Source organism: Mobula birostris, chromosome 19, assembly GCF_030028105.1.
Source record: "Mobula birostris isolate sMobBir1 chromosome 19, sMobBir1.hap1, whole genome shotgun sequence".
NCBI lineage: Eukaryota > Metazoa > Chordata > Chondrichthyes > Myliobatiformes > Myliobatidae > Mobula > Mobula birostris.
This window is the reverse complement of record NC_092388.1, coordinates 8,829,981-8,855,274: the sequence shown is the minus strand read 5'-3', so window position 1 is coordinate 8,855,274 and position 25,294 is coordinate 8,829,981. Positions and strand designations below refer to the sequence as shown.

General features: G+C 42.1%; 1 protein-coding gene across 2 annotated transcripts in view; it reads right to left on the bottom strand.

Moving 5' to 3' along the window:
* Window positions 1-17,522, bottom strand: part of LOC140212292 (secernin-1-like) — a 61,495-nt gene extending 43,973 nt beyond the window's left edge. Inside the window, exons 1-2 of one of the 2 annotated variants that reach the window (XM_072282993.1) lie at window positions 17,338-17,522; window positions 4,155-4,314 (exon numbers count right to left, since the gene is read on the bottom strand). In XM_072282993.1, coding sequence (XP_072139094.1) covers window positions 4,155-4,313 — 159 coding nt within the window. In that variant the 5' untranslated portion in view covers window position 4,314; window positions 17,338-17,522. Of the gene's footprint in view, window positions 1-4,154; window positions 4,315-17,337 lie in introns of those variants that run through there. The other variant, XM_072282994.1, reaches the window with a different exon arrangement.
* Window positions 17,523-25,294: the final 7,772 nt, after the last annotated feature.

Below are 25,294 nucleotides of genomic sequence, written 5' to 3'. Positions count from 1 at the left end.
TCAGGTGGGCCGAAGGGTCTGTTTTCATACTGTATAACTACATGACTTTAGCCTACACACCTAGTATGCCTCAACCTCGTGAACTCGCAAACCAAACCTGTTCACATTCTTGGTGACATACCTGCCTTTAGACCACACATACAGCATATAGCATTGTCAAGACTACCTAATGCCATGATAATATCTGACTGCATTTCTACCTTTCCTCTGCACCTCCCAAAGCTCTCACACCCAGGCATGCACTCACCCACCTCCTGACTGGATGCCCATATTTCCATTTCGCCTTTCAGTCATTCAAGATTGCTCAATGCCATTTCCAGTACACAAGCTTAAAGCAGCACAAAAAAGCCCAATAAGATAAAATATATAATAGACACAATAAATATATTATAAACACAAGAAAGTCTGCATCTGCTGGAAATCCAAAGCAACGTGCACAAAATGCTGGAGGAACTCAGCAAGTCTGGCAGCATCTCTGGCCCACCACTGCCTGGAGGAGAGTTTGTACATACTCCCCATGACCCCGTGGGTCTTCTCTGGGTGCTCCATTTCCTCCCGAAGTCAAAAGACATATTGGTTAGTAGGTTCATTGGTAGTTGTAAATTGCCCTGTGATTAGGCTAGGATTAAATAGGAGGATTGCTGGGTGGTGTGCCTTGATGGGCCAGAAGCGCCTATTCCACTCCGTATCTCAATAAGGAAAGGAAAGGTTCGTCGCATCCAGAGTTTCTCCATTTAGCAGACGATTTCCCTCCACGCCTCTCTGACGTAGTGGGGAATCGCGTACGAGGCAAGTTACGAGGCAGTGGTTTGCCATTGCCTTCTGCCGGGTGAGCTTCCAAACAGATCACCAGCTCGTAACCCAGCACGGATGGAAACCAGGCAGGGGAGCCGACTGGATTCGAAATCAGGACCTTTCATCCTGAAGTCCGATGCTGATGCCACTTCTCAATATAATAAAGTTCAAAAAATGAATAACCAGTTCTGCTTCCTGATGAAGGGTCTCGGCCCAAAACGTCAACTGTTTATTCCTTTCCATAAATGTTGCTGAGTTCCTCTCACATTTTGTGTGTATTACAATAAATACATTTATTTTAGCAGGGAGACGATATTTTCAAGCCTTTCCTCTAAACAGGTCTATGTCAGCAGAGTCGCCACGCAAGCAAACAATCTCTTCAAAATTATTCTTAGCAGATGTTTCACGCATGGATGGATATTCCTAGAATAAGGATCTTCCTTTGGAAGAAAGCAATGCAGCCCCCAAAAATTATCCTCAAAGGAAAATAAGATTATTAGCAATGGAGAACAAATCTTGTGGGACAACACTTAGGCGCTAAGTGTTTGCCAAAGGTGCAGGAGATCATTACTGGCCTGTGATGTACACAGATGCTAACAATTCCTTTGTGTCTTCAAACATAACTGGTCTCTCCTTTCTTTAAAAATGCAGTTACCATCAGAAAGGTTTATCAATATAATGAGCAGCTGTTCAAAGAACTAATTGGAAAGTGAAAGCTCCCCACATTCCCCAGTGACCAGTTTCTCTGAAGGAGCTTATTCCCACCATTCTTCAAATAATGAGGCTTCCTGCTTTAATAAAAAACACTTTAAAACATATAAAAGAGGTTATCGGAATTTCTTGTGTTGATGATGCTGGAAACCCAGAGTAAAATACACAAAATGGTGGAGGCACTCAGCAGGTCAGAGAGCATCCATGGAAGTGAACGAACAGTTGATGTTTCAGGCTGAGTCCCTTCGTCAGGATAAAAAAAAAGCCTATGCTTTAAAAGTCATTGCTCACCTCGGAATCTCCTCATTTACAAATCAAGAAATTAAGTCAGAATTATACACAGATTTCAAAATCTATCAATGACCACTCTTGATATTTAAATGCAGTTGATTCCAGTTAATGGGGATTCATTGGGACCAGTACATTTTAACCCAATTAGACAGCAGTCCCAATTAGCCAAAGTTTTATGGAAATAGTTAAAAGGCATAATGAAGACAAACTACCACTTAACCAAGTAACAAGTTAATAAATTATGTATTAAATGAAATACAGAACAAATTAGGACTATAAATGAACAATATTAGCACAGACACCTGGTGCAGGAAAAGGATTGCCTTCCTGCATAAAGTCAAAATAAAAATGATGGAAATCACTGCTTTTTGAACCTCTATCGCCCAAAAAGAATAACATAACACAAACACATGCAATGGACATTATTTAAAAGCTGTTTGCTGCGTAATGTCTAATGGCCATTTCTGGCATCGCCAAGCCTGAATGCTTGAAACCACGGTGAGCAAAACAGTTCTGAATCATCTCACTGCTTATTTATCACCAAATACCAGTGACAAAAATCACTACTTTTTGAACACAAATACACACAACTGATGCAATATAAAAACTGTTCACTCTAGGCACAGGGTAGTGCCTAACAGCCACACAAGTGCACACAACTGGCGCTAGTTAGAAACTGCTCTGCAACAGTCTCATGTCCCAATTAAGCAGCATAAAACACAATGTCCCAAATAAATTAAGGGAATCCCAGCTATTTTCTCAATTAGTTTCTGACCTTTAACAGTTGCCCCAAATTGGCTGCCTCAATTAACCAATGGCCCAATTAACCACAGACCACTGTAATTACAAACTACAATATTGGAAGCACAAATCTATTTACAACAACTTGTAAGTAGTGATAATCAAATATAGATCTTAGGAATGAGCAGAGAAAGGAGATTTAACATTTTATGGAAAGGGCATGATCACCTTCCTTTTGTTATACTTCTTTTTGCTTTTCAATAGATGAATAATGTCCTCTGGGAGAGATCTTTGTGGACAGAATCCAATCACATTCTGCTCAGTGCTCTAAATCCAGCACCTAACAATACCAGCACATCTCCTTCCTGATATCAGCAGCAAAAGAGCACGGCCTGGATAGTGGGTGCCCTTGATGAAGAATACTGTTTCCTCATGCGTACTTTGAACTCTGACTATCATACAAGTCCAAAACTACTCCAGGACAACCAGATGAAGGTTTAAAAATGCCATTTAATCAACTGATTTGGAGAGTAATAGGCTGAAGCAAAATATTATTCAGGACAAAGTTCAAAGTAAATTTATTATCAAAGTACATAAATGTCACCAAATACCACCCTGAGATTCATTTGCTTGCAGGCTTTCACAGTAGAATAAAGTACAATAAAATCAATGAAATATATAAACAAAGACTGAAAATTTGTGCAAATACAAAAGGAAACAAGTAATAATAAATGCATAAAACTGAGAACACAAGTTGTAAAGTTCTTGAAAGAGAGACCAACCATAGGTTGTGATCAATGATCAGTTTGAATGAAATTATCCACGCTGCCAGGAGCCTGATGGTTGAGGGGTAATAACGGCTCCTGAACCTGGTGGTGTGGGACCCAAGGCTCCTGCACCTCCTTTCTGATGGCACCAGCAAGAAGACAGCATAGACAGGATGGTGGGTGTATCGATGATGGTGCTGCTTTCTTGTGGATGTGCTCAACGGTGAGGAGGGCTTTATATTTTAAAAGTTGCTATTTAATTTAAATAAGCTTAAGAAAAATATTTTTCAGGACAATGCTCTTAGCTGTACCGTGGTGGGGTAGAGATATGGCTCTACCAAAGGAGGTGGAAAGTTCTCCTTCTCTCCTCAAGCATGCAGGTCACTCTTGGGCAAGGTGAGCACCTGCTTAATATCTCCCAACGTGAAACCATGGGATCAGGTGGTGGATGGTCGTATGAGAAGCTGATGCATATCGCAAGTCCTGGTTATGTGACCACTGATGCCAAGCAGACAATCTCTGAAGAGTATTGATAATGCCTGGGCTCACCCGTCTTGTAAAAACACAGCCCAGAAGGTGTCCATGGCAAACCACTTCTGAAGAAAAATTTGCCAAGAACAATTCTAGTCAGAGACCATGATAGCCCACAAAATATGACACAGCACATGATGATGATGCTCTTAGCTGATCCCTACAATTATCTTAAACTATAGCCAATTTATATTAGTATTTATTCAGTGTACAAATAAAATTCAATCAAGGAGTACAGCATAAAAAAATCTCAATATTTGAGGAGAAGGGTATATTAAAATAAAAAACTACGGAATAAACTACATAACAGCTTCTTACCTGAACCTTAGATCCTGGTTCGTGGGAAGCAGCAGGGAAATAAATAACTTCTTGAACTTCATGGCCAGGCCTTGCCGAATTTTTTCCAAATAGTGTATGTGCCGCCTCAGCGGCAGGAGGCAGAGCTGCAAAGCAGGAGCTTGAAGGAGCCACAGACATCCTAAAGTTCAGAGGAAAATGATCACTAGTAAATTCATGGTAACCAAACACAGAGCAAGCAGCATCTGCTGCAATTTTGACTTGCCCTTGCCACCGTTAGTTTTGTTTCTACTCAAATTGAAAGCTGACATAGTCAAAGCGAGGGCAATAGCATCACCCAAGGGTGGCAATAGTATTTACAAAGCAATCATACCGCTAAGATGATTAGTGGTACAAATTCACCTCTACTAAAACAAGAAATTCTGCAGATGCTAGAAACCTAGAGCAACACACACAAAATTCTGGAGGAGCTCAGCAGGTCAGGCAGCATCTACGGAAATGAATAAACAGTCAACATTTTGGGCTGAGACCTTTCTTCAGGACTTGGAAGAAAGGGGGAAGATGCCAGAATAGAAAGATGGGGAGGGGAGGACCAACTAGAAGGTGACAGGTGAGGCCAGGCCGGTTGAAAATGGTAAAGGGATAGAGAAGAAGGAATCTGATAGGAGAGGAGAGTAGACCAAGGGAGAAAGGAAAAAAAAAGGCGGGGCACCGGTGGGGGATGTGATAGACGGGTAAGAGGTAGGAAGCCAGAGTGGGGAATAGAGGAAGTGGGAGGGAAGAATACTGGAAAGAGAAATTGATGTTCATTCCATCAAGTTGGAGGCTATCTGGACCCAATATGATGTGTTGCCCCTCCATCCAGAGAGTGGCAAAAGAGGTGGCCATGGGCAGATCTGTTGGAATGGGAATGGAAATGAGGATAGGAATTAAAATGTCTGGCCAGTGGGAAACTTACCTTTGTTATTTTTTAAAATAAAGAGACAAAAAAGGTAGGGAACATTTTATGCTCCTAAATCAAGAGGATATAAAATGTCCTCAAATTAAACTCTAAAGGATGGTGTAGAGAATCCAAAAATTCTTCACAAAAATAACTCATAACCAATCAGAAATCCTTTCCTAAATGGGCTGAGCATTCTAATACTGTATTTCCCCATTGTGATTTAACATCAAAGAAAAAGGGCAGTAATTAAGTATCTGATTGACATATATCATTTACACATTTTTCAGCACATGTAATATAACATTCTAATTCCAGTTTTAGATTCCGGCACAGAAAATTCATTCAAAATGTGATCAAATATTACAAACTATATCTACAAGAATAGATTATTTACAAGTAAGTTCCTTTTATTTCAAGAATATTGGCTGGTATCCAAATACAAGACATGCAGAAATCCATAGATCAGATGAAATCCATAGATTCGACTTCAATTTTATTATACAACTATTAATAAAAAGGCATCGTGAGACCAAATACTTAATGGTTTAGGCCAAACCTATTAAAATTATTCCAATATATTTCACTGTGACAAACTGAGTGAAAGAATTCATAAAACAAATATGCAGTTAGCTGGCAATGCCGCAAAAATACAATTTTGAGATTATTTCTGATTCTTAAGGAATGTCAATTCAAAATTACTCTCAATAAGAATTTGCATTGTTGTTTCTTTTTTGTATGAATAATGTGAAAAAAACATAGAACAGTACAGCACAGTACAGGCCCTTCAGCCCATGATGTTGTGCTGTCCTTTAAACCTACTGCAAGATCAAGATCAATTTAACCTTCCCTCCCACATAGCCATTTTTCTTTATCCATGAGCATATCTGAGTGTCTTAAATGTTCTTAATGCATCTGCCTCCACCACTAGCCCTGACAGCGTGTTCCATGCACTCACCAATATTGATGTATAAAAAAAAACCTCTGACATCCTTCCATACTTTATTCCACACATTATAAAGCTATGCCCCTTTCTATTAGTCAATTCCACCCTTGGAAAAAGTCTCTGGCTTCCCATTCTATCCATGCCTCTTGTCATCAGATCACTTTTCATCCTCCCTTGATCCAAAGAGAAAAGTCCTAGTTTACTCATCCTATCCTCATAAGACATGCTCTCTTATCCAGGCAACATGGTGATAAATCTCTGAACCCTCTCTAAAGCTTCCACATTCTTCTTAGAACTTGACAAAATAGTCTTAAGTGTGGTCTAACTAGAGGTTTATAGAGTTACAACATTATCTCGCAAGTTTTTGAACTCAGTCCCTCAACTAATGAAGGCCAACACTCCATACAACCTAACAACCCAATCAACTTGTGCCGTAACTCTAAGAGACCCCAAGATCCCTCTTATTCCCTGAAATTCTGTGATACTAGCTGTAACTAATACAGTAATTGAGACATTGGTGTGCTAGAGGGAATGCAAGAATCAACATCTGATGAGTCAGGTGCTGAATAATTAAGAATTTGAACAACTAGATAATGGGTTATTGGATTCTTACCATACCATTTCCTCTTTGCAATTCTAAGAAAAAGATGATCAGTTTTGTTATTCACAGAAATTCAGTGATATTAGTTGTAACTAATACTGAAAAAAGTATTAGTAGCAGCTACTATCACAGAATTTCTGGGAATAAGATCTACCAAAAGTGATAATTTTCAAGTAAAACTGGAAATTAACCCCAAAAGGATAAAGTCTTACAGTAGTTTATTTCTAGTTCCATGTGTGATTTCCTAATACAGCAAATCTCTGCTATTCTGATATGGGGCTTGGTAGTGCTGGAATGGAAGATTTACAGGACTATTTAAAGTTAATACACCCAAAACACTTCTAATTCATATTGAAGATGTTACAGAACAATAATATTTTTCAGTGAACCGAATAAATTAGAGCAAAGCAGGAACCAGGACATCTGTAAGTTAAAAAAGGATTGGGGAAGCAAGGCCCTGGAGTGTTAGCAGTGTAGGAACTGGGACCTTGGCATGCAAGAATCAACATCTGATGAACCAGATAATTGAGAATCTGGACATTAGATGATGCTTACAAGAGATACTGCAGATGGTGGAAACCTAGACCAATGAACACAATGTGCTGGAGGAGCTCAGCAGGTTAGGTAGCAGCTATGGATGGGAATAAACAGTCAATGTCCTGGACCAAAACATCGACTATTTATTCCCATCCATCAATGCTGCCTGACCTGCTGAGCTCCTCCAGCACATTGTGTGTATTGAATTAGATGATGAATTATTGGACTCTTTCCTCTCTTTGGAATACAGTACTGAGAAAAATGCAACTGACTAAAACTTCAGTACTAACAGGGAAATCATAGAGTCATAGAGCACTACAGCACAGAAACAGTCCCTTCGGTCCATCTACTCTGTTTTGACATGATCATCCACCTAGTCCCATCTATCTCCAATTGGACTGTATTATTCCAAACCCCTCATCTACGTACTTATTCAAACTTCTGATGAATGTCACAACTGAATTCGCATCTACCACTACCAACGGCAGCTCATTCCACACTCGCACCATCCTCTGAATGAACAGAATTATTAATGTGAAGAGAATTTTTGTGAAACTGCCCACCATAACAAGACCAACAAACGAGCAAATTTCATGTCATATGAGACAATGATAATTACACAATTCTGAAACATTTAATTCTTAGGACATGTCAGCAGATCATTGCACTCAACTACTGGACCTGGAGACAATTTACAACTCTTGAAACATCATTAAAGACCCATCCCAGATACTGTCTGTTCAATTTCCTGACACCTAGTAGGAGATACAGAAACATCTTAATCAAGACATTAAGGCTGAAAAACAGTCTTTGAGATGGCCTTTTAGAACAAATGTGACATAGGATCAGAAGCTGTTGAATCCTTTTGGTTTTTTTTAAAAGAAACTGCAAGAGTAAAAGGATCCTGATGGAAGCTATAAACATGCCTCCAAACAGTAGCTGGGATGTGGACTACAGATTACAATGGGAAATAGAAAAGGCATGTCAAAAGGGCAACATTATGATAGTCATGGGAGATTTCAATATGCAGGTAGATTGGGAAAATAAAGTTGGTAATGCATCCCAAGAGAGTGAGCTTGTTGAATGCCTACAAGTTAGCTTTTTAGAGCAGTTTGACGTGAACCTACTAGGGCATCAGCTATGCTGGATTGGGTGTTATGTAACGAATCTGAGGTGATCAGGGTCCTTAAGGTAAAGGAACTTTAGGAGACAGTGATCACAAGATGATTGCGTTCAACTTAAAATCTGATAGGGAGAACGTAAAGTCTAACATAGCAGTATTCCAGTGGAGTAAGGAAACTACAATGTTATGACAATGGAGTTGGCCAAAGTAAATTGGAAGGAGATGCTGGCAGCATGGCAGGAATGGCTTGACTTTCTGGGGAAAATGAAGAAGGTGCAGGATAGATGTATTCCAAAAATAAAGAAATATTCAAATGACAAATAGTATAACAGTGGCTGACAAGGGAGGTCAAAGCTAATGTAAAAACAAAAGAGAAGGCAGAAAGCAAAGCAAAAATTAGTGGGAAGATAGAGGATTGGGAAGCTTTTAGAAACCTACAGAAGTCAATAAAAGAATCATTAGGAGGGAAAAGGTGAAATATGAAAGCAAGTTAGCAAACAAAATCAAGGTGGATAGAAAAAGCTTTTTCCAAGTATGTAAAAAATAAGAGAGATGAGAGTGGATATAGACTGCTAGAAAATGAGGTTGGAGAAATAATAAGGGGGGACAAGGAGATGGCAGATGAATTAAATGAGTATTTTGCATCAGTATTCACTGTGGAAGACACTAGCAGTGTGCCAGTGAGAGAAGCAAAGTGAATGCAGTTACTATTTATAAGGGAGAAGGTTCTCAAAATGCCAAAAGACTTAAAGGTGCATAAGTCACCCAGACCAGATGAACTGCACACTAAGGTTCTGAAAGAGGTAGCAGTAAAGATGTAGCGGCATTAGTAATGATCTTCCAAGAATCATTGGACCCTGGCATGGTTATGGAGGACTGGAAAATTGCAAATATCACATCACTCTTAAAGAAAGGAGGGAGGCAGCAGAAAGAAAATTATAGACCAGTTAGCCTGACCTCAGTGGTTGGGAAGGTGTTGGAGTCAATTGTTAAGGATGAGGTTATGGAGTACTTGGTGACACAGGACAAGATAGGACAAAGTCAGCATGAATCCTTAATGGAAGATTTTGCCTGACCAACCTGTTTGAATTCATTGAGGAGTTCACAAGTAGGATAGATGAAGGGGATATGATGGATGTTGCATATTTGGATTTTCAGAAGGCATTTGACAAGGGCCACACATGAGGCTGCTTACCAAGTTAAAGTTCATGGTACTACAGGAAAGTTACTAGCATGATTAGAGCATTGGCTGATTGGTAGAAGGCAGCAAGTGAGAATAAACAGATGCAGTACCTTTCTGGTTGGCTGCTAGTGACTAGCGGTGTTCCGCAGGGGTCAGTGTTGGGACCGTTTCTTTTTATGGTGTATATCAATGATTTAGATGATGGAATAGATGGCTTTGGCTTTATTGCCAAGTTTGCAGACGATATGGAGATTGGTGAAGGGCAGGTAGTGGCAAATGAAATACAATGTTGGAAAATGCATCATCATGCACTTTGGTAGAAGGAATAAATGTATAGACTCTTTTCTAAACAAAGAGAAAATCTAAAAATCTGAGATGCAAAGGGACTTGGGAGTCGTTGTGCAGAATACTCTAAAGGTTATCTTGCAGGCAGAGTCAGTAGTGAGGAAGGCAAATGCAATGTTAGCATTCACTGCAAGAGGTCTAGAATATAAGCGCAGGGATGTGATGCTGAGGCTTTATAAGACACTGGTGAAACCTGTCCTTGAGTGTTGTGAATAATTTTGGGTTCCTTATCAAAGAAGAGATGTGCTGGCATTGGAGAGGATTCAGAGCAGGCTCATAAGGATGATTCTGGGAATGAAAGGGTTGCCGTATGAGGAACATTTGATAGCTCTGGGTCTATACTCACTGGAATTTAGAAAGAAGAGAGGGGAAACTCACTGAAGCCTTTCAAGTGTTGGAAGGTCTAGACAGAGTAGATGTGGAAAGGGTGCTTCCCCTGGTAGGGAGTCTAGGACAAGAGGGCGCAGCCTCAGGATAGAGGAGCATCCATTTAAAACAGAGATGCAGAGAAATTTCTTTAGCCAGAGGGTGGTGAATTTGTAGGATTTGTTACCACAGGCAGCTGTGGAGGCCAGGTCATTGGGAGTACTTAAGGCAGAGACCAATAGGTTCTTGATTGGCCACATTACCAAAGGTTACGGGGAGAAGGCCAGTAAGTGGGGCTGAGGAGGCTGGGGAAAAAAAAGGGATCAGCCACGATAGAATGGTAGTGCAGACTCAATGGGCCAAATGGCCTAACTCTACTCCTATGTCTTATGGTCTAAGAACAGCTTCCTCCAGAGAGCTGTTGTGCTACATCCCAGTTTATCAATGGCCTATGTGTGTTACGGACTATCAAAGTCATTTGCTGCATGTAAATTAGGGATTTTTAAAAAATTAAGCCCTATCACATGCATTATAAATATCTGTTCTGCACAGACTGGAGTAGCACCACAACCTCATTGTCTCGAGCAATGACAGTAAGTTCTATTCTAGAGTATGAATGCAGTTTTAGATTTACCCAATCCAGTGAACCCCAACCTACTGAATATTACCCACCATACTTCTAAAGTAACATACTGTAGCTCAATTCAAAAATACAATTCCAGGCTCCAACACAGTTATCTTCATAATGTATATTGGATCATATTCTATAAATTTGTCCCATATAATAATACATTTTTTTCAGCATTACCCTGCAACTGTTAATTACACACACATTCCAACTTGCAAAACTGCTCAAATCTCCTTTATTTGCGGGTGGCATGGTAACATAGTGATTACCACAATGGCTTAACAACACCAGTGATCACCGATAGAGGTTTGATTCCTGCCACTGTTTGTAAGGAGTTGATATGTTCTCCCCGTGACCATATGGGTTTCCTCTAGATCGAGGGTCCCAACCTGGGGTCTATGTACCCCTTGCTTAATGGTATTGGTCCACGGCATAAAAAGGGTGGGAACCCCTGACCTAGGGGATGCAATTTCCTTATGGTTAGGGTTAGGGTTAGTAAGTTGTGGCGTACTATGTTGGAAGAGCAGTGAAATTTGTGAGCAGCCAAGCGCAATTCTTGCTGATTTCATATGATGCAAGTGATGCATTTCCCTGCATGCTTTGATGTATGTGTCAAATAAGTCTTTAATCTTTATTAACTGCTTTTAGCAGCATCACCACCAGCCAGAGGTGAAATTGACAATAAAATTCAAATTGTATCACTGTCATTTAATTCATTCAATGCACTGAAGGACTGATGAAATTTAAATTTCCAAATTAAAGTATCCAAAATCACTTCTAAAATTAAATTGCAGCTACAGCACAACAACTATTGATCTAAATGGAAGAAATAAACAATTTTTTTTAGAAATACCCTCTGAAAGAATACTCGTATTACTAGGTCCCACACCACCAGGTTCAGGAACAGTTATTACTCTACACCATCAAACTCCCAAACTAGCGTGAATAACTTCACTCACCTAAACACTGAACTGATCCAACAACCTATAGACTCACTTTCAAAGATTCTATAACTCACATTCTCAGTATTACTTATTTTTTCATTTGCACAATTTTCCTTCTTTTGCAAATTAATTCTTTATCAGTCTCTGTTTACGTATACGTTTTCATAAATTCTATTGAATTTCCTTATTTTCCTGTAAATGCCAGTGTAAGAGGGTTTTGTCTTTTATGTTACTGTGTAGGCTAACTAAAATGGCTTCTTTGTTATGTTATACTTAGGAATGCTTCTTTGTTATGTTAAACGCTGAGAAAGTCCTTCCCGCTAGCAGTTTGTTTTGTATCATCTATTGATATGAGGGCGAATGAACCAATTGGGATAGTTGTTATGTTTTTGGTGTATTTGAAGATACTCTATGCGCGGGGTTTTGGGGCAGAAGGCGGGGGAGAGAGAGAGAGAGAGAGAGAGAGACAGAGAATGGACCAGGTGCTGTGAGTCCGCTAATGGGGTCGGACCCCGAGCGGGGTGTTCGGCGAGGAGAGGAGACGGAGACGTACTCGTGTGGAGCATCTGGTCGACCACCGTTGTTGGTCCCAGGTGTCCGGTCGAGGTGGTCCAAGGGGTCGCAGGGTGAAAAAGGAGGGTCCCGAGCTCCAACCGTTTGTGCACGGAGAGATTGAACTTTGGTAAGTGTGGCGCCTTTTATTTTCCCTTTTTATTCTATTCTCTATTAATTATATAGTTCCAGTAATATCTATAAACTGTAAATCATTTAATCGTATCTGGTATATTGTCTGTTATATGGGCGGGGTGGGGTACATCACACAGCATCCACACAAACTAATTACCCAGTTTGGTCAGCCGAGGGCTGTTTCCCTAGATGACAGCGAGCCGAGTGACCCTGAGGGTGGCCAGGGGGGCTACACCAGCAAGAAAATGAATCTCAAGGTTCTCTATGGTGACATATATGTACTTTCTTCTCTGAAGATCGTCACCCTGTCTTGGTGAAGAGGCCTGTGAATTCCTGAGATCCCGAGAGCAATACCGTTGGGAGTTTAACTACTTGGTACTCAGCGCCTAGTAGAGTCACCCATGGTGGTAAGGTCAAGTAGGAGGTACCAACAATCAATGATCCTACCATGACCTCAACCATGAACTAGCAGAAGATGATGACACATCACAACGGTGGTGAAGGCAGAAGAAGGCTGCAGCAAGGAATGGTCCCCGGTCATCTTACATTCCTTGCCGCTGGCCCGTGGCCCCGATCCGTCAAGGTCCATGAGGTGGCTGCATGTGCATCAGCATCCCCAAAGTCATACACAGGCACTCTCCATTAAGGGAATACACCCCAACATTCCAGATATGTGGATTCTGGATTGGCCTCTACAGCCACCGGAAGACCCACCAAAAGACAACCCTTTAGGAGGACATCATACTCAACTCGAGTGATCACACTACTACCTCTATACATACAGTACTTTGATAAAAGATTTACTTTGAATACTAAGGGAGAATAGCTCATCAATACTTTGCTGAAGTTCAGCAACAGGGAGCTATCTTTAGAAGAGGCTATTATTTAGTATGAAATATTTGAACAATAGAACATAAACTATAAAGAACAAAAAAGAGGGGAAAGCGAAAGGTACTGGCTTGGCAAGTGATCAAACAAGCAGTATGGTACTTGGTTCAAGATGCAATGCATGAAGCAAATTCAGTTGCTCAGATGATTGCAAACTGCTGTTCCAGCCAGATTTAATCAAAGGCATGGCAGATGGTACACTTAAAAAAATAAAACACAGGGTGTGACAACAAAAGGTTTTCAATACCAATCCCAACGACACCTCAAAGCACAGCTTCTTAAACACACAAACGAAATCAGAGATGGTGTCGTAGAGACACAGAAAAGTACAGCACAGAAAAAGACCCTTTGGCCCATCTAGCCTGTGCCAAACCATTTAAATTGCCTACCCCCATTGACCCGCACCCAGACCATAGCCCTTCAAACCCCTCTTGTCCATATACCTATCAAAATTTCTCTGAAATGTTGAAATTGAAATCATTTTCCAGATGATGATAAATGTACCTGAAAACGGGGAAAACAGTCTTCTGTATTTTTCTCATGAACCTACCTAAATGTCTTGTATACCTGTATAAAGCATAAAAACTGGACCTTTAGCATTTTGAGAAAAATAAATCAACTGAATCAAACAACAGAAGACACAGAAATTATAGTGTTCTGGGGCACAACAGCACAGAAAGTGGCCATTTGGCCCATCTGGTCCATGCTGACCTGGTCTTCTACCTAGTCCCATCTACCTGCACATGGACCTCAGCCCTCCATACTCCTCTCATCCACGTACCCATTAAGTGCAGAGAAAATTCACAAAGATGCTGCTGGGACTGGAGGACCCGAGTTATAAGGAAAGAATTAATAGGTTAGGACTTCATTCCTTGGAATGCGGAAGACTAAGAGATTAGATAAAGGTGTACAAAATCATGAGATAGAGTAAATGCAAACAGGCTTTTTCCGCTGAGGTTGGATGGGACTACAACTAGAGGTCATGTGTTAAGGATGAAAGGTGAAAATTTTAAGGGAAATGGGAGGGGAAACCTCTTCAGTCAAAGGGTCATGAGAGAGTGGAACAAGTTGACAGCACTGGTAGTACATACAAGCTCAAATTCAAAAGTTTAAGAGAAAAATTGGATAGGTACACGGATAGTAGGGGTGTGGAATGCTGTGGTCCAAGTGCAGGTCAACGGGACTAAGTAGTTTAAAATGGTTTGACACAGACCAGATGGGCTGAAGGGGCTGATTCTGTGCTGTATTTTTCTATGACTATGTGCAATATATGAGAAATGACTTATTCTTTCTCAAAGTTACAGGAATTACTAGAGCACAGAGCTCTGCCTTTTGATATTGCCGTCATGTTATTTGTATACAGATGAATTGCTCTCAGCAGGATTATAACAACATTTGCCAAAGACTGATCTACAATAATCAAAAGCACAAGAAATTTTGCAGATTCTGGAAATCTAAAACAACACTCACAAAATGCTGGAGGAACTCAACAGGTGGTGCAGCATCTATGGAGAAGAATTAACAGTTGACAATTCAGGCCAAGACCCTTCTTCAGTACAATAATCATACATCTTTGATAATCATTGTTACATTACACAAAGTGTTATAATATCATTGTGCAAGTCCCTGTATCTTCATAACCGTTCTTGCGGGGGGGGGGGGGCTATTGGGACAAGCATCTGAAAGCTCAGCTCAGTTCAGTTATCTATTTACAGTGAGGGTTGCCCAGCACAACCCTGACCGATTTGGTGCCAACAACACTTGCACATATGACAATTAAAGCCAATCTTTATCTCTTTTTATCATTATAAGCCTAAATAGTCAGATACAGAGGACCACTGGGGGAAAAAAGCAGCACTTCATAGCACAACATCAAGCTTCAACAGGAACTTAATAAAACTAACATTGAGAACAGGAGTTGCCGCATCCTTGAGTCTGTCGGTGAGGAGTCAGTTCATCTTTGAGATGAGTGACATTATTCACACTGGTTCAGGAGCTTCATCGTTGCAAGATAACAACTGCTCCTGAACCTGGTTTTTATAATTTTATAATGGCCCTCTGATGTTAGGACACAGGAAGTCTCCAGAAATTATCACAACAAGTTCCACAAAGTTTGAAAATAATTCACAAAAACGTGATTAGGTTTCAGGTCTCAGCTACATTTTCAACGTCTTAATTCGGGAAAATGTAAAGCTTCATTTATGTTTTTTTTCCCAGAATTAAACACTTTTGGGTTACGTTATCAAATGGTATTAAACATTTGGCGTGTATCAGATATCCTGGGAGGAGTAGCACCTCTGGTGAAGGGGCTCCTCATGACAGTTCCAGGGCAGCTCACTCACCTTTGGTCCCCACCGGACACTCAGCTCTCAGCTATGGCTCCAAGTAGCTGTCTGCAAGTGACAGCAGCCAGACCCCGTTCACTGATTCGACACGCTGGCTAAACCAAGCGAGGGTAGCCGGTGGGCCTCATACCCTGGTGTGATCGGGACATGTCAGTCCTGGCATGTGCAATCAGCTCTGGTGGACCAGGCGGATGAGAACAACAGTGAGATCCAATGGCCCAGAAGGTGGTCCTGCAATGCTTCCAGGTGAGCGAAGAGCGTGACAAGGCACAAAAGTCATGCCCACCCATTGCAGACAAGGAAGACCCTAGTCTGCAACGACTACTCGCACCTCTGGACCCAGACTTCCAAGGCCAAGAGGGTGGAATGGATTTTCCACTTCAAAAACTGTCCCGCACAGATTTCACTATCATTGTCGGATACAACGGACAACCACCAATCACGCATGCTGTCAGGTGACAGTATGAAGTAACACACAGAATGTAATGCATTTCATAAATAATACATCTCACCCCCGTTGCCAACACCTTTCTGGGGTGTGGTGTGATGCAGCTGACTCTGATTTCTGTTTATAGTTGGTTTCATCACCAGGGTAGCAGTTCACAGCAGAGAATGAAAAAGCAGTGACAGGGATGGAGGGAGGTGGGGTGGAGGAAAAGAATGATTAAGAGCTGAGAATAACGGTATTTTAAATACTAGGCAAATGTTGTGAAAGAATGCGAATGTATGAAGACTGGAATCAAAATCAGATTTAATAATTCGTAAAATTTGGTTTGTGGCAGCAGTGCATTGCAATATAAAATATTTTAAAAACTATAATAAATCTATATAAATTAAATAAGTAGTCCAAAAAGAAAAAAATAATTTTTTAAGACGGGGCGGAATTAGAGGCGAGACGTAAAGGGAAGAAATGATGGTAAAATAAGTATTGGGACTGGCAGTATGAAGCACCACTGGTCAAGAGATGGCCCCGGGATTCAGCTAACAGAAGGGTGGGGCACCTGTGTGTGTGTGTGTGTGTGTGGGGGGGGGGCGGATGGCCACCAAGCACAACAGGAGGTGGACGATGTAGGAGGCAGTGGGGCAAATTGGGTCTGTTGGAACTGGGGTAAGTGCTTACATTCCGCACTCTCCAGACCATCTCCCGCAATGTTTCAGTTCAGAAGCGCCTTTGACTAGCAACACCAATAAAGAAATGAACGTTATACGGCGCAGCGCACTAGTCATCTCTACTCTGCGTTTTATAACGGGGACAGGCGGCAGAGCTGAGTGAAAGATCATAAGACACAAGAGCAGTGTTAGACCCTTCGGCCCTTCGCGTATACTCTCCCATTCCATCAAAGCTGATTTATCATCCCTCTCAACCCCATTCTCCTACCTTCTCCGCATAACCTTTGACACCTTTACTAATCAAGAAACTATCAACCTTCGCTAATGACTTGGCATCTATATCCGCTGGTGGCAATGAATTCCATAGATTCACCGCCCTTCCGTGAAGAATCCAACCAAGAGGAGCCGGAGAATTCTCGCCACTACAGCCGGCAAACCCATCAACAATACCCAGCCATTAATCAGCCGTGCCTAGCAGGTCACCCACACAAAAGCCGTGTCGGCTGCCGGAGTGAGCCCCGCGGCGGCGTCGGTGGGACCGCTGTACCCGCTGCCCCTCACCTGAAGCGGTCTCCGGATGCTCCCCGGTCTCCGCAGCGCAGAGTTAGCGGCCGGCTCGCGGTCACGTGAACGGACGGTGCCGACGCCGCAGGCGCTCTGCCTCGCCCCCACCGTCGGCGCGGGTGGGGAGGAGGTGTCGGCGGATGGTGCTGGTCACCTCAGCTACAGCAACGGACCCTCGTTTATAAAGCGCACACGTTCTGTCTACCCGGCTGACAGCGGCACAGGGGAGGTCACCGTTCCACACGGACGCCCAACTGCGCAATGTGATGCAGCTCTAGCAACCGGTCCTTCCTCGTCCCTCCCTCCTTTCACCCTCCTCCGTCCCCTTTCCTCTCTTCCCTCTTTCCCCCTCCCCTCTTTCCTCCCTCCCTCCCTGCACTCACATCTCTTCCCTCACACCCTTCAACACCTGACTTGAGTCTTGTGCAGACTGATGCAAAATACTTATTTAGTACATCTGCCATCTCCTTGTCACCCGTTGTTATTTCTCTGGCCTCATTTTCTAGCAGTCCTATATCCACTCTCATTTCTATATTTTTTATGTACTTGAAAAAGGTTTTTCTATCCACTTCGATATTGTTTGCTAGCTTGCTTTCATATTTCATCTTTTCCCTCCTAATGACTTTTCCTTGCTTCCTATAGATATTTAAAAGCTTCCCAATCCTCTATCTTCACGCTAATTTTTGCCTTGTTGTATGCGCTGTCTTTTGCTTTTACATTAGCTTTGACTTCCCTTGTCAGCCACATTTGTACTATTTTCCCATTTGACTATTTCTTTGTTTTTGCAATACAATTATCCTGCACCTTCCTTATTTTTCCTTGAACTTCAAGCCATTGCTGTCTGCTATCATCCATGCTGGCATCTCCTTCCAATTTACTTTGGCCAATTCCTCTCTCATGCCATTGTAATTTCCTTTACTCCACTGAAATACTGCACATCAGACTTTACTTCTTGCTATCAAATTTAAATATGAGCACAATCATATTGTGATCACTGCCTCCTAAGGGTTCTTTTATACTACGCTCCCTAATTGCCTCTGGTTCATTACATAACACCAAATCCATCGTAGCTGATGTCCTTGTAGGCTCAACATCAAACTGCTCTAAAAAGCTATCTTGTAGACATTCAACAAACTCACTCTCTTAGTATCCATTACCAACCTGATTTTCCCAATCTACCTGCATATTGAAATCTCCCATGACGATCATAACATTGCCCTTTTGATGTGCCTTTCCTAATTCCCATTGTAATCTGTAGTCCACTTCCCAACTACTGTTTGGAAGCATGTATATAGCTTCCATCAGGGTCATTTTACCCTTGGAGTTTCTTAACTCAACCCACTAGGATTCAAAATCTTCTGATCCTACGTCACATCTTTCTACTGATTTGATTTCATTCTTCACCAGCAGAGCCACGCCACCCCCTCTGCCTACCTTCTTAACTCTCTGATACAATGTGTAACTTTGGACATTCTACTCCCAGCTATAACCATCTTTCAGCCACAGTTCAGTGATGGCCACAACATCAAACCCAACAATCTGTAAAAGTGCAACAAGATCATCCACTTTATTTCTTATACTCCAGGCGTTGAGATACTTTGCATACTGTATTTGCTACCCTTTTTGATACTGCATCCCTTATTCACTGATACTCACCCTGCTGGCTGCAGTTTTGTACTATCATCTGCCTTCCCTTCCTGACAGTCTGATTGAGCACTCTTTGTTTGTTTTTACCATTCGTCCTATCTTGAGTCCCTTCACTCTGGTTCCCATCCCCCTGCCAAATTCAGACTTCCCTCATGTTGGAATAAATGAAGGCAAGTCATCTGTCGTGTGACATTACCAGCACACTACTGGCTTGAGAGTGTGAAAGCTGAAATCACTAAAGCAGGCAGTACAGCCTTATCTGGAACTGCTGATGTGTTATCTTGAAGAAAAGTTTGTAGCCATGAAATCAGTTCAAAATGTTCTGTGATACTCACAGAGCTTGTGTGAGCTCTTGTTGTCACAGTGACAGACCTGTGATCACAAGACCCTTTTGGATATTGCTAATGTAAGACACTGCAAGTGTGGTTCATTAACGAGACTGACGGTGGGGAAGCTGTGTTGTCTTGGTCGTCATGCAGACCAGGCCCTCGTGCCATGGGCTCGCCTGAGGGGAGGAGATGCTGGAGGCAATGTGCCATGGCAAACGTCCAGTCTGGGTTCGGGGCTGGCCCCTCCCATTGGTACTCTCCTCCAGTGTTCGCTCAGTGGAAGATGAGTTGGATTACGTTCATCTGCGGCTGCACTAGCACGTGATGAGGAACTGCTGTGTGCTTGTTCTTGCAGAAGCATGGCTCCAGGACAACATCCCATGCGTCATCAATCTACAGGTCACGACACACAGGTACTTGGGCTATATTATTTCTTTTACTGGGGTGGCAGGGCGGAGATACATCTTTACCAAAGGAGGTGTAAGGCTCTCCTTCCCTCCTCTAGCCTGCAGGTCACCCTTGGGCAAGGTGTAGCAGGTGCTTAGCTCCCTGATCAAGGTCACGTGAAGCCATGGGAGTAGGTGGTGGATGGTTGTATGAGCAGCTGGCACATATCATAATTCTTGGTTAGTGACCACTGACACCAGTCTCTGATGAATATTGATACTGGCTGGGGTCACTTGTAAAGACACTGCCTAGAAGAAGGCAGTGTAGAAAAACTTATGTAGAAAAAGTTGCCATGGTCATGGAAAGACTATGATTGCCCACGTCATATGACATGGCACATAATGATGATGAATGATGTTTTACTGCTATCGTAATTATATGTCCTATATGGGCTTTGTGCAGCGTGCAACTTGGTTCCGTATTTTGCACCCTGGCCCCAGAGGAACACGTTCATTTGTCTGTATTCCTGTGTATTGTTAAATGATAATTAAACTTGTACTTGAGCTTGAATGCTGATCACTCGTTTGCCAAAAACAGAATCCCTAGGGAGGACAAATTCCCCATTCCCGTCTTTGGGAATAAAGTTTTTTTAAAGCTTGCTAGCCAGTGAATGTTAAAGAATATGTGGAGATCTTTATTTTACATCTAAATAAAGGTATCCATTAGTCTTGCGAGACCATGGATCTGCGCCTGGAAAGTCTTCACTCTCCAGGGCGCAGGGCTGGGCAAGGTTGTATGGAAAACCGGCAGTTGCCCATGCTGCAAGTCTCCCCTCTCCATGACACTGATGTTGTCCAAGGGAAGGGCATTAGGACCCATACAGCTTGGCACCAGTGTCATCGCAGAGCACTGTGTGATTAAGTGCCTTGCTCAAGGACACAACACATTGCCTCGGCTGGGGCTCGAACTCACGACCTTCAGGTTGCTAGTCGAGCACCTTAGCCACTTGGCCACATGCCCACATCTAGCATGTACATATAATATTATTCATTATAGTTTGTGCACGGTTCCTTTAATTCCATATCATTGCAGCTGTATTCCCACTTACACCTCTAATTTTAGTTATGTAAATTTACCTTTGTGCTGTTCAATATATGGAATGTATTCACAGTCAAATTGGCAATACATACATAAACCTGCCATTTCATAAGTTTTAAGCTGTTCATTTACATAGTATATGGAACAGTACAAGCCCTTCAGCCCACGATGTTGTGCTGACCTTTTTCCAAGATCAATGTAACATTTCCACATTTTTCTTGCATCTATATGCTGTTCTAAGAGTGTCTTAAATGTTCCTAATGATCGCTTGAGAGGAAATTTCATAGAGGTATACAAAATTATGAGTCTCTTAAGTGTCCCTAATGTATCTGCCTCCACCACCACATCTGGCAGGGCAAAGTTCACAGTTCAAAGTAAATTTATTATTGAAGTATTTGTATGTCACCATATACAGCCCTGAGATCCACTTTCCTGTGGGCATACTCTGCAAATCTATAGAATAGTAACTATAACAGGATCCAGTGAAAGATCAGAGTGCAGATGACAAGAAACTGCAAATGGGAATATAAATATACAGCAACAAATAATGAGAACATGAGATGAAGAGTCCTTAAGGTGAGATCATTGATTGTGGAAACATCTCAATGGATAGGCAAGTGAGTTTAATTATCCCCTTTGTTCAAGGGCTTGATGGTTGTGGGGTAGTAACTGTTCTTGAACCTGGTGGTGCGAATCCTGAGCTTCTTGTACCTTCTACCTGATGGCAGCAGCGAGCAAAGATCATGGCCTGGGTGGTGGAGATCTCTGATGATGGATGCTGCTTTCCTGCAACAGCATTTCATATAGATGTGCTGAATGGTTGGGAGTGTTTTACCCGTGATGTACTGGACCGAGTCCATTACTTTCTGTAAGATTTTCTGTTCAAAGGCATTAGTGTTTCCATACTAGACTGTGAAGCAGCCACTCAATACACTCTCCACTACATATCTATAGAAGTTTGTCGAAGTTTTAGATATCATGCCAAATCTCCACAGACTCTTAAGGAAGTAGAGGCGCTGCTGTGTTTTCTTTGCAATTGCACTCACACTGCGTCCAGGCCAGGTCCTCTGAAATAGTAAAACCTGGGAATTTAAAGTTGCTGACCCTCTCCACCTCTGATCCTCCAGTGAGGACTGGTTCACGGACCTCTGGTTATCTTCTCCTGAAGTCTACAGAGTTACAAAATACACGTGGACTAAGATGTTAACTGTCCTGTGCTATCACCAGTGGGATCATCAGTTGACCTGTACCTGTCTTCAGGAGTTATCAGTTCCTTGGTCTTTCTGACATTGAGTGAGCGTTTGTTGTTATGACACCACTCAGCCAAATTATCAATCTCCCTTCTGCATGCTGATTCATCATCACCTTTGATTCGGTCATTGACAGTGGTGTCATAAACAAATTTGAATATGGTATTGGAGCTGTGCTTAGCCACACAGTCATAGGTGAACTCACGCACACCCCTCTCTCTATGTGAAGAACTTACCTCTCTCATTCCCTCATTCCTCCCCCCTCATACTTTGCTCCAGTCGCCTTAAAATTGTGCCCTCTTGTATTAATCACTTCCACCCTGGGGAAAAATCGTTGTGGCTATCCCTCGAGGTCGAGGGTGATGGTCTTCGATCTGAAGAAGTGGCCCACAGAGTGAAGACGCCTGTGCGTGTATTTGTTTAACGTGTACATGATGTTGCACTCCAAGAAGCACACGATACTTCACAAATCAACCAACTGATTCTAATGGCATGGAAACCACGACGACTGGCGCTGATGGATTTGTTGCAGCCTTCATCCGCCTTCACAGCCGTTGAGTTTGAGGTAACTTTGTCCGCCTGTTCCACCGTTGAGGTCTTGGTGGGATTGTTCTTTGTCAGGGACCTCGCCCTCAACCTTACCGCCATGGGTGACCCTACCAGGAGCATAGCTCCAGACAGCATTGCTCTCAGGATGACAGGACCACACAAGCTTCTCCACCACGACAAGGTGACAATCCACAGAGAAGCTGGTTGGCGGGGGGGGGGGGGGGAGGAGTAGCTGGCTGTCCACTCTCTTAATGCCTCTTATGATCTTATACACCTCTATCAAGTCATCTTTCATCCTCCTAACAATATCGATATAATATAAGTAATTGCTCCTTAGCAGGTAACACATATTAAAACCTTGATTAAACTAGATGTACTTATACACTTTACTGAGAATCTCGAAGGTTAGAATCTATTCTACATTTAAATAATTTAGTTTTCAAATTCTACAATCTGTACTGTCAGCCTGTTTAATCACACTTAGCAGTCCTAATAGTAATTTTAGCATGGGATGTTTGTATTGTGGACATGTCCTGTGAAATTTGCAGAATGTAGTCACCATAACATTATTATTATTACATTCCTAAAGAAAGTAATAATATTCATTGTTATCACATTCAGTGGCCACTTCATTAGGTACACCTGTACACCTACTGGTTAATGCAAATATCTAATTAGCCAATCATGTGGTAGCAACTCATGCATAGAAGCATGCAGACATGGTCAGGAGTTTCAGCTGTTCCCTACCACCCATCCTACAATCTCTTTGACTCACAACTGTCAGGAAGGAGGTACAGGACTTCCAAACCCCCAGGGTGTGAGACTAATGAATACCCCGCCACCACCAAGGTTTTGTCACTAGGACATGGGGTATTTACTGCTTACCTGTGCTTCACATGCACTTTGAGTTAGATTTTATTAATTTATTTGTGGTAATATTTTGTTTTATGTGCATCGTGTAATATATGTATTGTGGGTGCACTGTGGTCTGGAGGGACGTTGTTTCATTTGGTACAGTCAGATGACAACAAGCTTGAACTTGAGTGAGTTGTTTGACCAAATATCAGAATAAGGAAGAAATGTGATCTAAGTGACTTTGGCCATGGAAAAATTGTTGGTGCCAGACAGGGTGGTTTGAAGATCTCAAAAATTGCTGATCTTCTGGCATTTTCTGGAGTTTACAGAGAATGATACAAACCCCCCCCAAAAAAAAACATTCAATGAGCAGCAATTCTATGGTCAAAAATGTCTTGTTAATGAGAGCTATCAGAAGAGAATGGCCAGACTGGTTCAAGTCGACAGGAAGGTGGAAGTAACTCAGATAACCACAAGTTACAACATTGATGTGCAGAAGAGCATCTCTGAATGCACAAACTGTTGAACGTTGAAATGAATGGGCTGAAGCAGCAGAAGACTACACCAGGTTCACGAGGCGTACCTAATAAAGTAGCCGCTGAGTGTATAACTATGTTAAATTTGATGGCCATTTTAGGAGATTGAACAATGGAAATGAACAGCAGCTCCAGCAGTATTGTGGAGAGAAAAAAAAATGTAGTTAAAAGCTTTAGGTTGACAACTGTCCCATGATCCTCTCGTATCCCTTTTGCCTATCACCTGTCCAACTCTTGGCTCCATCCCTCCCCCTCCTGTCTTCTCCTATCATTTTTGATCTCCCCCTCCCCCTCCAACTTTCAAATCCTTTACTCACTCTTCCTTCAGTTAGTCCTGACGAAGGGTCTCGGCCTGAAACGTCGACAGCACCTCTTCCTAGAGATGCTGCCTGGCCTGCTGCGTTCACCAGCAACTTTTATGTGTGTAGGTTGACAACTGTATTCAGATCAGTCGGATTTAAACAATTTCCATCTCTACCCTAATCTGCCTCCAATCTAGTCTCAAAAGGTGGTTTAGCAGTGCCACTTCTCACAGCTCCTAGGATCAATGGGAGTGAAAATCAAGGAACAAGATCCAGACAATAATGGCTAACATATTTCATGTAAGTATTAGTATTGGTTCTGCAAATTGGCATAAAATGAAATATATAGCACTGCCCCACTAATCATTCAAATAATGCAAAAATATAATTCCAGAAATGGCACGTATTCCAAGAGCATTTCTGGAGAAGTCAGCTTTCTAGACGTTTGTATTCACCACTGTGACTTTACTCTGATCCAGTTCGTGATGAAAATCACCTCAGAGCTGGGAAGTTACACTGCAGCTTTTAAAAAAACTCTAGTTCGGCAGCATCTGGAGCAGTGCATACAGTTATGGTCGCCCCATTGCAGGAAGAATGTCAAGGCTTTGGAGAAGGTGTAGAAGAGATTTACCGGGGTGATGCCCTGGATTTGAGGGCACATGATATAAGGAGACACTTGCGTTGTTTTCTCTGGAGTGGTGGAGATAGAGAAGATTGAGAGGCACAGGGTAGACTGTCGGTACCTCTTGCTCCAGGGTTGAAATGTTTAATAGCAGAGGGTATGCATTTAAGGCGAGAAGGGTTAAGTTCAAAGGAGATAGAGAGGGCAATTATTTTTGAAACACAGAGCCTGGAATGCACTGCCCGGGGTAATGATGGCAGCAAATATGAAAGAGGTGCGGAGGAGGCTCTTAGATGGGCACATGAGTGTGTGGGAAATGGAAGGATATGGACATTTTGTAGAAAGGTTTAGTTTAGTTGGGAATTTAATTACTAATGCA